We start from the raw sequence: 12,724 nt of genomic DNA, 5'->3' as shown, positions 1-12,724 counted from the left end.
AAGGGAAAATCAAAAGATCGGCAGTTGTTGGCCATGCCAGCAGTTGTTGGCAGTTGGTCCTGCAGGCCAACACTTACATTTCACTTATTAACGCTGAGGACTTTAAAATACATATTTGAAATGTTTCGATCGTCCTGTCTAAACAAAAAACCCCTTAATGCCCGAAAACAAAACATTGTAAAACAATTGAAGGCAGCACTAAAGTTTTATGATCGCGCGAACTCAAACGCGATCGCGATCGGAATCGCGACCTAGAGCAGCAGTCGAAAGGACACTAAACAATGCCTATAGAAGGTGGCCATAAAGTTCGCACAACAATTAAGCGGTCGCAGCCCATTTTTCCTTGGTTTGCTTTTTTTTCGCAAAGCGTCAATAATTCAAGAGAATTCTGTATGCTGCATCTGAGGTACAAAAGGAAGGGTAGGGCCATTTTTTGGTCCAGACACCGGGCAAGTCATGTAATAGGGCATAATGTTTACCTGGAAGTCATTAGAGGCGCAATATGCTCGTGCCTGACAACAGAAAACAGAAAGTAAACACTGGCGACAAGATTCTCTAAAAACAAAACCAAACCGTTAACAATAAAAAAAAATCGAATCCCTTCTAATGCATCTATGTCTATCGCATTATGAGTCACACAACTCATAAATTAGAATATGACCATACCCGTAACATTAACAACAACTTATAACAATAACAAAAAAAAAATCGAAAATTTTAAAATGCAATTATGTTAATAAATCCATAAAGAAAGCACAGCGCCATAAGCCATAAAACAGCTTCAAAACTCAAGCGGCAATTAGACCGAGCGAGAGAACTGTGATACGGATGGGCACCGACTCTGCACGAGCCCCAATCTCAGATACATATACGATCACATATACATATACAAATACACCTATAAAATTTGCCGTCGCAGACCGAAGGCAAAAAAAAAACTGACGCGATGTTTGATTGGATTGTCGAGTTTTTGTCGCTTGTCGGTTAATTTAAGGTTGAAAAGTTTTATAGCCATGACTCCCAACAAGTGGCCGCCGATCGCCTCTCCCCATATCTCCTTTCCCCGCAATGGGCAAGTGCATTTTGCGTTGTGCACACATTTATGGGTGCCGCAGCAACAGCGGCGACAAATTAAAATTTTCGCTTTTGCGGCAATATAATTTAACGAAAACGCCGAAATTTATTTATAAAATGAAAAAATTTGCAAAGATCATCATGATGAATCAGTATTTTTTTCAAAACTTATTACAAAATAAACTATAGTTGTTTTTACCCGACATTCATAGTCTTTAAAGCTCACACCATAAAGGAAGCATAGAAAGCTGATTTTAACGTTTCTTCAAATAATCAGTTTTCGGGTTTCTTTGTTAAAATTTGAGTTTCTACTGCTTCAATATTGATTCGTTTGCAATTTTTGACAAATTCAGAAATCATTATAACCATCAATAAAAAAATGCTTTTTGAGTCCATTGGTTCTTATAATTCTTTTCTGTCTATTCTTATTTGTAGCTTCGTTCAATATCAATAAATATATATTATAGGACAGTTTTCCACACTTTTACCATCAATAACAGTGACTCAGTCAGACAGACAGTCAACAAGAAAAGTTGAATAGATATAGTTAGTCAACAAGAAAAGTTGTACGAGTATATATACAGATTACCATTTAATCTTTTTTAAACGCTCGTTAAAAGTTATCACTCATCTAGTTGTTTTGAAATGTTTTAATTTCTAAATAAGTCTAATTTAAATCTCTCATCTCTTTACTTTATTTGATTTTCATTATACTCCTTAACCACTTTTCACTAAAAACACAAATCCAGCGTAGACTTCATTTAGATACTGTATGATTTTATTTTCACAATTTTCAGCATTGGGAATTTAATTCCGAAATTAAAGTTACAAAGTTACATGCATATTTAATGAGTTTTGATTTCCAAAAAATGGTTTAATTGCTCAATTCGTACCGATACTAAGTATTATTATAAAATTACTTAAATACATATGCTCATTGTCCGAAAATAGATGAATTAACTAATCGTTTATATATATTTATAAGTAGTAGAAAACAAGTTAAAAGAAAAAGCAGCAATTAACGCAGTTTAATTAATATGTGACTTAATATCATATTAAATACAAAAGGAATTCTATCATTAAGATCGTTCATTTGGTGCTCTGAAAACAAAGTGACATGAAACAATATTAAAAGCAATCAAAAAGAGGCATAACGAAAACAAATAGTATTTGAACTAAATTTTACAGTAGCAAGAAAGCGCATTCATTTCAAAAAGTAGTATATCAAAAATATATATTTTCAGATGTAGGTATTATCCCGATTGTCTAGCACTTTGCGGCTGTTAAATTAATCGACTTCAAATAGCTTTTGTTAACAGCAATTGATGATGTTATAAACAAGGCTGCAGATACCACTGTTAATGTCTAAACACTTAGATGTCTATATATCTATTTATATATGTACACAGGAGCCAAGTGCTCATGGTTTATTCATACTACGCCGATCCCAGCACCTCGTTTAGTATCATTTCTCGGGTCATTAGCTGGCCATTGGTGACCCTCGTCCGGGAACGACTTCGACTCAATTGGGCGCGACGTTCGGCACCCGCAGGTCGTTGGCGACGCGGTTGACGAGTTCTTTGACCAAAGACTGAGCCCGTATGCAAAGCCTCTAGCAGACTGTCCATGACACCCTCCTGCGCCTGTGCGGCATCCATGTCCACCACAGCCATCTTGCGCTGTTGTCGCTCCATTTGCTCACGCTGCGATTGCTCACGAGCCTCCTGCATGCGTCGTTTTTTCTCCAACTCCTCGCGTACGCGGACGTTATCGTTGTGCGCCGATTGGAAGGCATCCTTGAAAGTCTTGATATCGCCAAAGAACTCCTCCATAGTGTATTTACTGGGATCGAAGGCATAATACTCGCTAAGATCCTTGAACAGCTTCTCCATTTGCACCTGCATTTTGCCTGTAAACATATTAATTGTTAGTTTGGTTCAACTCTTATTAAAGTAAATGATAGGCACACAAAACCAGGAGACTTTTAATTAGCGTATAAAAGGCGAAAACAATATTACGAAAAGTTTAATTATTAAACTAAGATTAAAAAAAAAAAACAAATTTGAAACTCAAAAATTAAAAAATTACGCAAGAAAAAATATGTTATTCAAATCAACAGATTTCTTGGTTGGTAAAATAAATCAGAATAACGCTAATTTCATAACTTTAATTTTAATATCTAAAGAAAGAGATCCTGCGTTACCTTAAAATAAATAATTGAAATAAATATTATAAATGGTTTAAATTATGCAAATGATGTATAGAAGTTTATCGCAGATTCCAAGTAAAAAGAAAATTAGAAACGGATTTATAACTGTTATTTTCGTTCACGGCTCCTTTTTCCTATTAAAATAAACTATGAAGTTTTTTCTTATCCTAAATATTGTAATCTGCATAAATTTGCTAGTTTTTACTTCTTTTGGCCCCTTTAAATAGTGTTTATAGTTTTTATAATTCTTTTCGAAAATATTAAAAATTCACTCAAGGCACTGTCCTTATTACTTACCCAGCACATCGACCTGCTGGCGACAGTCGACGGCAAACTTGCCCATCACTTCGCTGAACTTGTCATCATCGCACTGCGGCACTTTGTTATTCTGCAGATCCGTTTCCAGATTCTTGACTGCCGAATTCATTTGCCGCATGGCCTTCTGTATGGCATCCATGTTGACTCGCGATGCTTTGTCAACGTGCGACAAGTCATCGTAGAAATTGAGCGCATCGGGAAACCTCTTCTCCACCAAATCGACCAAGTAGTGAAGCAGCGTTTGCTTGTTATCAGTATCCTTGGTGTTTGTCAATTTGGTCAAATAGGATATCTCAAAGCCAAAGGCGGCTTCGTTCTTGGAGCCAGTGTTCATATAGTTTCCGAGCAGCAGAATGAGCTCAAGTATCTTCGAGAACTTTGCGCTGTTGCGTATCTCCTCACAGGCGGCTGTCCCGGCCACAATATCCGGCTTGATATCCTGCACCATGTCTGCGTAAGTCAGCTTAAAGTTGAGGTTATGCAGACGTGGCGACAAGCGTTTGATTTCACCTGAAAGATGAGATAAGTTAATGGGATTCTCCTTTGAATTCTTCACTTCTATTTACTCACCTATGGTAGCCGCAAACTGTTCAATTGGTGGCAACGGTTCACCCTTCGCCTTGATCTCTTGGAGACGCTTCAGCTGCTCTGGCGGCGGCAGATATTGAATAAGATTCTGTAGTATGTTGGAGGAAAGAATGGCAGTATCACAACGCAGCAGACAAATCTTAATTTGCTCATAGGACAGATGCTTTAGTGAGCCTCCCAGAAGAATGGACAGATTCTGTGCCGATTTGCCGTCCAAGACGCGCAAGTCAATGTTTTTCTTGGTCAGCGTAGTTGGCTTATCCACCGAATCCTTTTGCTCTTTCTTCACGGGCTTCGATGAGAATTTGATAGCGAGTTCTTGCAGGAAATCATCGGAAGCTAGTTTATCCTCCTGGCACTTTACCCAGAAGGCATTTTCTGACATTTTAGCCGGCACAATGGCCTTCCAGTTGGCGCGCTTCATGGGAGTCTTGGTATCCCACTTCTTTTTGGGCTTCAGTCCGTGCGGCAGCACCGGAGCCATAGGCATCATCATCATAGGCGGCGGTGGCGGTCCCCCAGGTCGTATCATCCCAGGCATTGGAGGTGGCGGCGGACCACCTCCCATGCCGGGCATTGGCGGCGGTGGTGGCGGTCTTGGACCGCCTGCCATGCCGGGCATGGGTGGTGGTGGCGGCGGTCGTGGTCCTGCCATGCCTGGCATAGGTGGGGGTGGCGGTGGCATGGCTCCTCCGGACCCTGGTGGTGGCGGTGGCATGGGTATGTTGATTTTGGGTAATTTATTGGGTGATGGCGCTGCCACACCGTTGGCTTCCATTAGCTTGACCTTTTCCTCGAGATGGGCCGCCTTGGCCTCCGCCTCTTGTTTGGCACTCTCAAGCGCCTCGATCTTCTTCTCATACTCCTCCGAGCGCTGCATCTCTTTGGCCTTTGCTTTCTCCACAATGTCGTCGAGGAGCACCGATGTGTCGATGTTGAAATCGCGATTCTCAAAGTTCGGATCGCAATATCCCTTGTGGAACACAATCTGCGCTATGCACTCCTCTATCAGTTGATAGTAGGCGGGACGAAAGTAGAAATCATCGCGAATGTACAACAGATGTTGTAATATCGATAGGAAATACGGCTCTGAGGCGGTGTCCATCACCAGATTTTTTAAAACATCGAAACAATCCTGCGGATCATCCATGTTAAAGGTGACATTATCAAAGTTCTGCACAAACAACTCAAAGTCATCGTCGCGTATATCCTTAAAGATCTTGAAATGCTGCTGCAGTGCCTCATTGTTGCTGCTATTTACAATGTCAGTGAATTCATCCATCCGATCATAAAGTCCCATACGCATAATCTCACAACGCAGATGCAGACGGAAATTGAGATCCGTCGGCGTACTCGTTAGCGTATTAATAAAGATGAGACTGTGACAGACCAGCTCACGCTTTGGATCCTCCCTATCCGATACGAACAGCGCATCCACAATGGGTCGAAACCTCTCGCTCGCCTTATAGGACGTGGCTGCTATTGTGGTGATGGCTCTCAACACCTTCTCATAGCCATTCCGCTCGTACACCAGACAAAAGGAGGCCAACAACTTGATAGCTTCACACATCGTTTGTGGCTTGCGTGGATCCAGCGATTGGGCCAATAGAAGCACCACACTATGCTGATCCGGTGTCAGGACGACATTCAAGCCCCATGTATTATTCATGATGGCCTTGAGGCAACGTATCGCCTCAAACTCAATCCGTCCATAGCTGCGATCCTTTTTAGCTCGTGTTAAGAGCTTCTCAATCTGTTCGATGCCCGCCTCACCAAACTCCCTGATCCAGGATATCGTATTACTGGTCAACGCCACACGCAACGACTCCACGCATTGATAAACCTTAGGTTCGCTGTGCTCTCCATTCTGCAGATATTCTATGTAGTCGATGGGCTTCTCGAAGCGAGAATTCGCGCTACGCTCCGCTGGATTTTTACCTGCAATCGAGTAGAGATTGAAAATTAAATAAAATAGTATTTGTATTACAATCTAGTTGTCTTAAGTCAATGTTTATATTTTTAAAAATTTTATTATTACTATATTTGTAGGAAAAATGTTACGCCAACTGAATATACAAATAATCCCACTGATATTTTATATTAGAATTGTTTGTAGTTATTACTTTCCCAGTCTAAACTTAGTCATCCTACTTTGTATTCATCCCGAATACATTATCATCATCATTGCTGTTATAACATAAATAAAATTTTCAAAATTAGACTCAAACAATAATAACCACAACAATGTTAAATATCGTCACCATTATAAAATAACTTCTACTTTTCGTATTCGTATTGTATTCCCAATCACTGGGATTTATTATTTTAATTTAATGGCAGATCCATTTACATTTAATGTATTCGAATCAAGTAATCAAACCGAAACCAATAAAGGTTACGGGTTCGGTTTCGGTACGTTCCAAAACAGTTATTTCGATAAAAGGTTCTATTTCAGTTTACTTCTTCGGTTTTTTTTTAAACATATCGAAGTAAATATCTAGATCCAGAGGAATTATAATAAACAATAATAAATTAAGATACCAAACCATGAACAAAATGACATTCCGCTCGAAAATCGGTAAAGTTTTTTCAAAGTTATGATATTCGAAGTTGCTCAAGCCTTTGACCTAGGAACTTTACAAGTCAAAATATTTCTTAATTTTGACATGATTTTTTACGAGGTCAGATTTCTTCAAGTTATGAGTTTCACCTAGCAACTTTACCACAACCGTACCGGTACAAGCGTTTCGGTTTTCGGTTCTTGAATGAGAATTAATTTCTGTTACGGTTTCAGTTCCGGTACTAAAAATGAAACGGTTAGTTGTTATTCCCTGATTCGAATGTGAAGTTTCTTTTATTTTACAGTTTAAATTGAAAATCGGCTAGTCTTAAGCAACCTCCACTGTACTGCAGATTGCACGTTTCGCTCCAGTTACGCGCGTTGCTGGGTCCATAATACTATAGAGTTGAGTGAGGCATTATCAGCTGGAGGAAACGCTGCTCCATGATTTCTCAAAATGTAACCTTGACTTTTATCAAAAATCCCCAACAGAATGTGCCAGATGAGCAAATATGTTCTTATATTTATTATTAAGAATAATCATTGAAATACATATATGTACATACATATAAAACATATATTTAAATTACGTCAAGTGCTTTCAATGCAGACGCCTTGCAGTTGATTGATGTTATTATTATTATAGCTCGAAAGTGCAAAATTCAAGTGTACAATGCTACAAAACAACAATTCTCTCTCTGTCTCTCTAGTCCTCTCTGTGAGTAGCTTAAAAAGGGAGAAAACGAATTCAAGTGCATCAACTTTATAGATCGAAAAGCTGTCATCTGATTTATCTTACACGTAATGTGCAAATACGTGCATAAATACAATATGAGAGTCTACAGAGTAGAGTATGACAAAATCAGCTCAAAATAAATGCTGTGCAATAATGAGCAACAAACGAACGATGATAAATCCAATTGCTGATCGTAAACATCGAGAAGAAGGCGTCGAAGTAGAAACAGGTGGAAAAACAAAATTAAAAAAATGGAAAATGGTTGTTTACTTTTATAGCGACGTGAAATATTGAAATTATTTTGTACCATATCTAATATACCCTGTATTTTATATTAAGCATTCTGTTGAAAATATACACAAATACTGATTGGCTTTAAAATATCCATTTATTGTGGTATTTGGATCATTTTATAGGGTATCTTGCAGTCTACATTGTGCATCTATTAGCATGCCCAGACAGAACAATTATGACTATATCTTATCAGCTTGATGCGCTAAATTACACTAGACATGTTCTCCTTCTACGCCATTTAATTTTATTTGATAAATTAGTGCTGATCTTGAGAATTATGCTTAAGCGATAAGGTTTATTATATTGCTAAGCACCCAGATTAACTTTAAGAAAAACATACAAGCTCCATAAGATACTCTATTAACAGCTATCGCTAATTACAAGTTGTTAAATGTATAAGAGTAATCCACTTATCCATCGCTAAATCTCAACTATTTTAATATAGAGTAGTAATTGTGATTATTGTGTGGATACATTGTATTCATTTCATGAAATTTTCTATCTTTCAGTATACTTAATTAATGAGCTATCAGTTAGTTTTCAAACACGGTATAAAATTGTTTGTCAATAAGTACATTATTTAATATGAGCTTTCACCCAATGTTTATTAAAAAGCTTTAATTGAAACCTGTAAGTCCTTGACAATGATGTTGAGCGTGACCTTTTCAGATTTATAATTCAATTTTTTTCATCTAAAACCACATTAATTTTAATAAGCTTTTATAAAGTGATTATTAAACTTCTTTAATCGTAATCTGGAAATCAACTAATGAACTTTTACTAAATTAATTAAATTGAAATCTGTAAATCAGCAATAAATTTATGGGTAGTGATATTGTGCTTTATATTATTGCAGGGTATTTTATTTTCGATCTTTAAGCACATTCATTTTTAAAAAGCTGTAAGTCTATTAAAAACGTACAATAAACAAAAGAGTAAAGTGTTCATAAAAATACTTAAGCCGTGTGATGGAAGGGAGGATGGAAGAAGGGAGGAAGGGAACGTGCGCCGCTTGAGTTAATTAATAAAACAACTTTGTGTTGTGGGTGGCCCGGATTTGGCGGCGTTGCTGGCAGGTGGGCGAATTAAAAGCAATTGTTTTGTATAAAGTTAAACAGTTTATGCGGTTACAGTTACGATCTGCATATGATTAAGGCCAGTTAATTGAAATGTGCAACGAGACAAGTCAAGCTTATCAGTCGGGGAGTTAGGGAATGTTGGAAGTAGAAGCTGTGTGAACACTCAGGCTAAAACAATTTGATAATATTTGTTGCAATACTTTTTCGTTTTAGATAAGGCATTCTATCTATATCTTATACAAGCTCTGATAACACACTAGCACATTCCCCTAAAATGCGACTATGAATCATCATTGCCATTTCAACGTAAACACAAGGCGATAATTGATAGGAGAAACCAGTGAATTGGCCAATGCAATGGAAACTTGCAACACAATACAATAAAGAGATATTTGTTTAGCTGTTATTAATCTTATCTATAAATTGAGGTGTCTCTCTTTCTCTCTTACCTTTCATATGCATGAAAATCATTTTTTGACGCTCCGCAATTGATTTACTGAGCAGCGGTTCTCGCTTATCCTTGGGTATATTCATATCCTCGAGTATTTCGAGGAATTTGGCATTCACCTGTGCCTCACTCAACTCATGAATATGCCGCTCCAGTTCACCCACACTGAACCCACCATCGTTATCTGTGGAAACGGGTCGTCCAACTCCATGTGGTAGACTGTTGCTGTTGTAGTTCCCACTGCCCTTCGATTTGGAGGGACGACCGAACCAGCTTTCCAGCAGGCCGCCGCCCGTTGACTTTGACTTCTCATGACGTGACATTCTGCAAAATGCGTTAAATTCAATAAGTCAAATCACAACAATTAATTAAATAGAAGCAATTTCAAACCCAAAATTTTTTAGACGCATTTTGTTTGGTTACCAAATGTACAATAGATTCTTTAGTGTGTGTGTTTATTTTTTGGACATGCGCAGCTTTTGTTTAGCTGAACAGCTGTTAAGTGTTTACAACTTGAGGCAATGCAATCTCTTAGAACCGCACGCATTGAGCTGCAACGCGGCACTAACAAGAAATTGTACATCCCAACAAATCAGCTGCCTCATTATCAGTGATGCTGCCGGTTTACTTTCTCATTTACTATATAACAAAGGATCGGGAGCGGGGCGCAAAGTTGTTTTTAAAGATGACCGTTTATGTCTACAGTCAGCAAAGTATTTTTATTGACAAAGAACAAAAAACAAATATTTGATTTTATAAAATTTTATATATTTATTTTATAAATTTAATTTCTATTTATGTTTATTATGTAAAAATAAATATGGTTTCTGGTTTTATTTTATTTTATTTAATTTTAGTTGATTATGCTTATAGATATCTATTTTTTTTTATAAAAAACAAATTTGTGAATTTTTTCCTTTGTCAAAAAAAAGATGTATATCATATCATTAAAAAAGATTAACAGCAGTATGTTTTCAAACAATTATTAAATCAATTTAACGCCAATTGTCAGTATTCCTGAAATTGCTTTAGATTGACTTTTAAGTATCCCAACATTTGTTGTAACACTTGATAAAATGTATCTGAAATGCATTAAAACAATATTACAATTGTCACATTTTAATATGTAATTTGAGCTTTTCATTAAATCGACATAAAACTACTGAGCGCTTCTCATTTAAATTAATTTCATTTTTAAACACTCGTATTCGTAAATTTACCATAACGTGTCTGTCGATTGTTGCGACTGTGAAAATGGTTAACAACTAAATTTCTGACACTAGCACTTTGCTTAGTTATCTTAAAAATTGTAAGCAAACTACATTTTTAAATTGAATACAACTTTAAATATGCGATAATTATCGTACCAAAATGATTAAGTCCATCTCTAGTTAACAAATTAACATGTAAATAAATAAAAATAAGGGAAAGGGAATAGAGCTAATTGTGAAGTGGTTGTAGAACTGGGCACGTGGTACGTGAAAACGGTTGATTAATTTCGCAAATGAAAACATTAAATTGAAAAAAAAGTGAAAACTTTAGCTAAACAAAGTAGCTAAGTACATAAACATTAAGCCTAATTATTAAGCGAATGCAAAAAGTGACGCGATAATTACCAAAATAGGAAATAACATAACAAATTGTATGATAGGCAGAGGGAGAAGAGCGCGTAAACAGAAAAAAGCGATAAAAAAAAAAAAAACAAATTGCGCGGGGTCATCGTTAGATGCGTCTGTGTGAATGTGTGTGAATCATGTGGCGGCATTCAAATGCAATTCTGTCTGTTAAGTTTGAATTTTGCGTCTCCATCGATGGGATTGCTTAGAAAAAATATGTTAATCTAATGATTCATTTGGCAGACAGGTTTTGGCTTGATGATGTTGTCATCAGCAGCAATATCGCTGTGAATGATCTAAAGCAAATGTGTCTGGTCGGGATTGCAAAATAGCGGCAACATCTTCACACAGAGCATGTACAGTGGTTCTTAGCCTATGTGACCCACTACATTTTAAACTATATTTAGTATTTAAATGCTTAATTCGGTATTAAAAATAAAACAAAAACATTAAGATTAGAGTAAACAATATTTAAGTGTAATTTTTATTTTCTTTCTAGTGCAAAACAAATTCATTTCAAATGGGTAATACAGTGGGTCAAATAAGCTGTGAGCCACTGTATACATATGTACATTACTTTAAGCAGAAGGGCAACAATTTCTTTTTATGTCGAGGAGGAAATGCTTTCAACAAGATTTCTTTAGCTCAAGAATTTACCGCTGCTTCTGCTGTTGTTGTTGTACTTGCTGTTGCAACAATCGCTTCACTGGTTGAATAGGCCAAATGCAACAACATGCTGTGCACTCGCATTGTTGTTTACATCGAGGCAAATGCACTTTGCAGCCGCCTATCGTGTGAATACCTAATGAATATTAACAGCAACAACAATAGAAGCAACAACTATGCCAATTGTAAACAATCAACGTGTGGCGGGCTTTCAAATTTTTTGAAAATTGAAACGGACACCAAATGCAAGAAACGTAGTCTGTTGCTCAAATTCCAAGAAGTGACGATTAAAAACAACTACAACACCTACCGCAGTGTATAAGACCAAGAGAAAGACAAGACTCAAAACAAGAATTCGAATACGAATTCATAAATGCGCTCACCTTCGTTTCGGATATGTGCTCACTTTTGATTTTTGGTGGTTTACGTCATAAGACTGAAAAAATAATGGCTTGGTTGGCAAAGGCGAACACACACACATATAGGCATACACACTCACACACACATACACAATCAGAAAGAGCAGTCAAACACCCCCCGTTCCATGTTCCATTTCGTGTTGTCGCAGTCACTGTTGCTTGTTGTTTTTGTTGTCATTGGGTGCGCTGGCTGATTTTTTGTTTGCTTTATATGCCGCGACGCGACGCTGGCCTAAACAGAGCTGCGCAGCGCACTTTGAAGCACATACTCTTACACATACACATACACATACACACACACTCACGCACATAAGACACTATGCGTGGAAATTACAAAGCGAATTTTTAATAAACTACCCAAAGTTACGAGCAATACGAATAAATTACGCCAAGCTGGAAGAAATTCGCTTACTTTTTTATATTATTTATTTTTGGTGATCGCTTTGCTGCGGTTGTTGAGGTTGCTGCTGCTGTTGTTTGTGGTCACACCACTTGTTGCTGTTTTGTTGGCGCATTAAACGATGGCTAAACTCACATAAATTTTAAGGGTCGTCTACGTGCGTTCGCTTATAGATAACTTTGTCAACAATTTAACACGTAAATAAATATTGTGCTTTCCATTCGTCGTTTGGCACGAATACAAAAAAATATGAATGCAAGCGGTGTGTTCGGAGTGTTGCCACTCTAGTAAAAATTTCCGATCTGGTTTGATTTTTT

General features: G+C 37.3%; 1 protein-coding gene across 3 annotated transcripts; it reads right to left on the bottom strand.

Moving 5' to 3' along the window:
• Window positions 1-1,830: 1,830 nt before the first annotated feature.
• On the bottom strand, window positions 1,831-12,672 carry LOC117780198 (protein diaphanous). 3 transcript variants are annotated; one of them, XM_034616631.1, is made up of 5 exons: window positions 12,421-12,672; window positions 9,308-9,630; window positions 4,172-6,127; window positions 3,581-4,111; window positions 1,831-2,983 (listed from the first exon to the last, which is right to left on the bottom strand). In XM_034616631.1, the coding sequence occupies exons 2-5, from the start codon at window positions 9,627-9,629 to the stop codon at window positions 2,511-2,513; spliced, it is 3,282 nt and encodes a 1,093-aa protein (XP_034472522.1). In that variant the 5' UTR covers window position 9,630; window positions 12,421-12,672; the 3' UTR covers window positions 1,831-2,510. The 3 variants fall into 3 exon arrangements, with proteins under 3 accessions (XP_034472522.1, XP_034472521.1, XP_034472520.1); XM_034616630.1 differs by lacking the exon at window positions 12,421-12,672 and adding an exon at window positions 9,697-9,889; XM_034616629.1 differs by lacking the exon at window positions 12,421-12,672 and having other exon boundaries at window positions 3,581-4,110; window positions 4,171-6,127.
• Between the last annotated feature and the right edge of the window lie 52 nt (window positions 12,673-12,724).

Source organism: Drosophila innubila (genome assembly GCF_004354385.1).
Source record: "Drosophila innubila isolate TH190305 chromosome 2L unlocalized genomic scaffold, UK_Dinn_1.0 4_B_2L, whole genome shotgun sequence".
NCBI classification, from domain to species: Eukaryota; Metazoa; Arthropoda; class Insecta; order Diptera; family Drosophilidae; genus Drosophila; species Drosophila innubila.
Note: the sequence above shows the minus strand (reverse complement) of the source record. Positions and strands in the feature narration are given on the sequence as shown.

What these genes read in the sequence shown, in the direction of transcription:
- LOC117780198 (XM_034616630.1), bottom strand. Translation starts at nt 9,716, where the DNA reads ATGCGTCTAAAAAATTTTGG. An exon ending in ATGCGTCTAAAAAATTTTGG is followed by an intron (nt 9,631 to 9,696) that starts GTTTGAAATTGC and finishes CGCATTTTGCAG; the next exon opens with AATGTCACGTCATGAGAAGT. An exon ending in CCAGCAGGTCGATGTGCTGG is followed by an intron (nt 2,984 to 3,580) that starts GTAAGTAATAAG and finishes ATATGTTTACAG; the next exon opens with GCAAAATGCAGGTGCAAATG.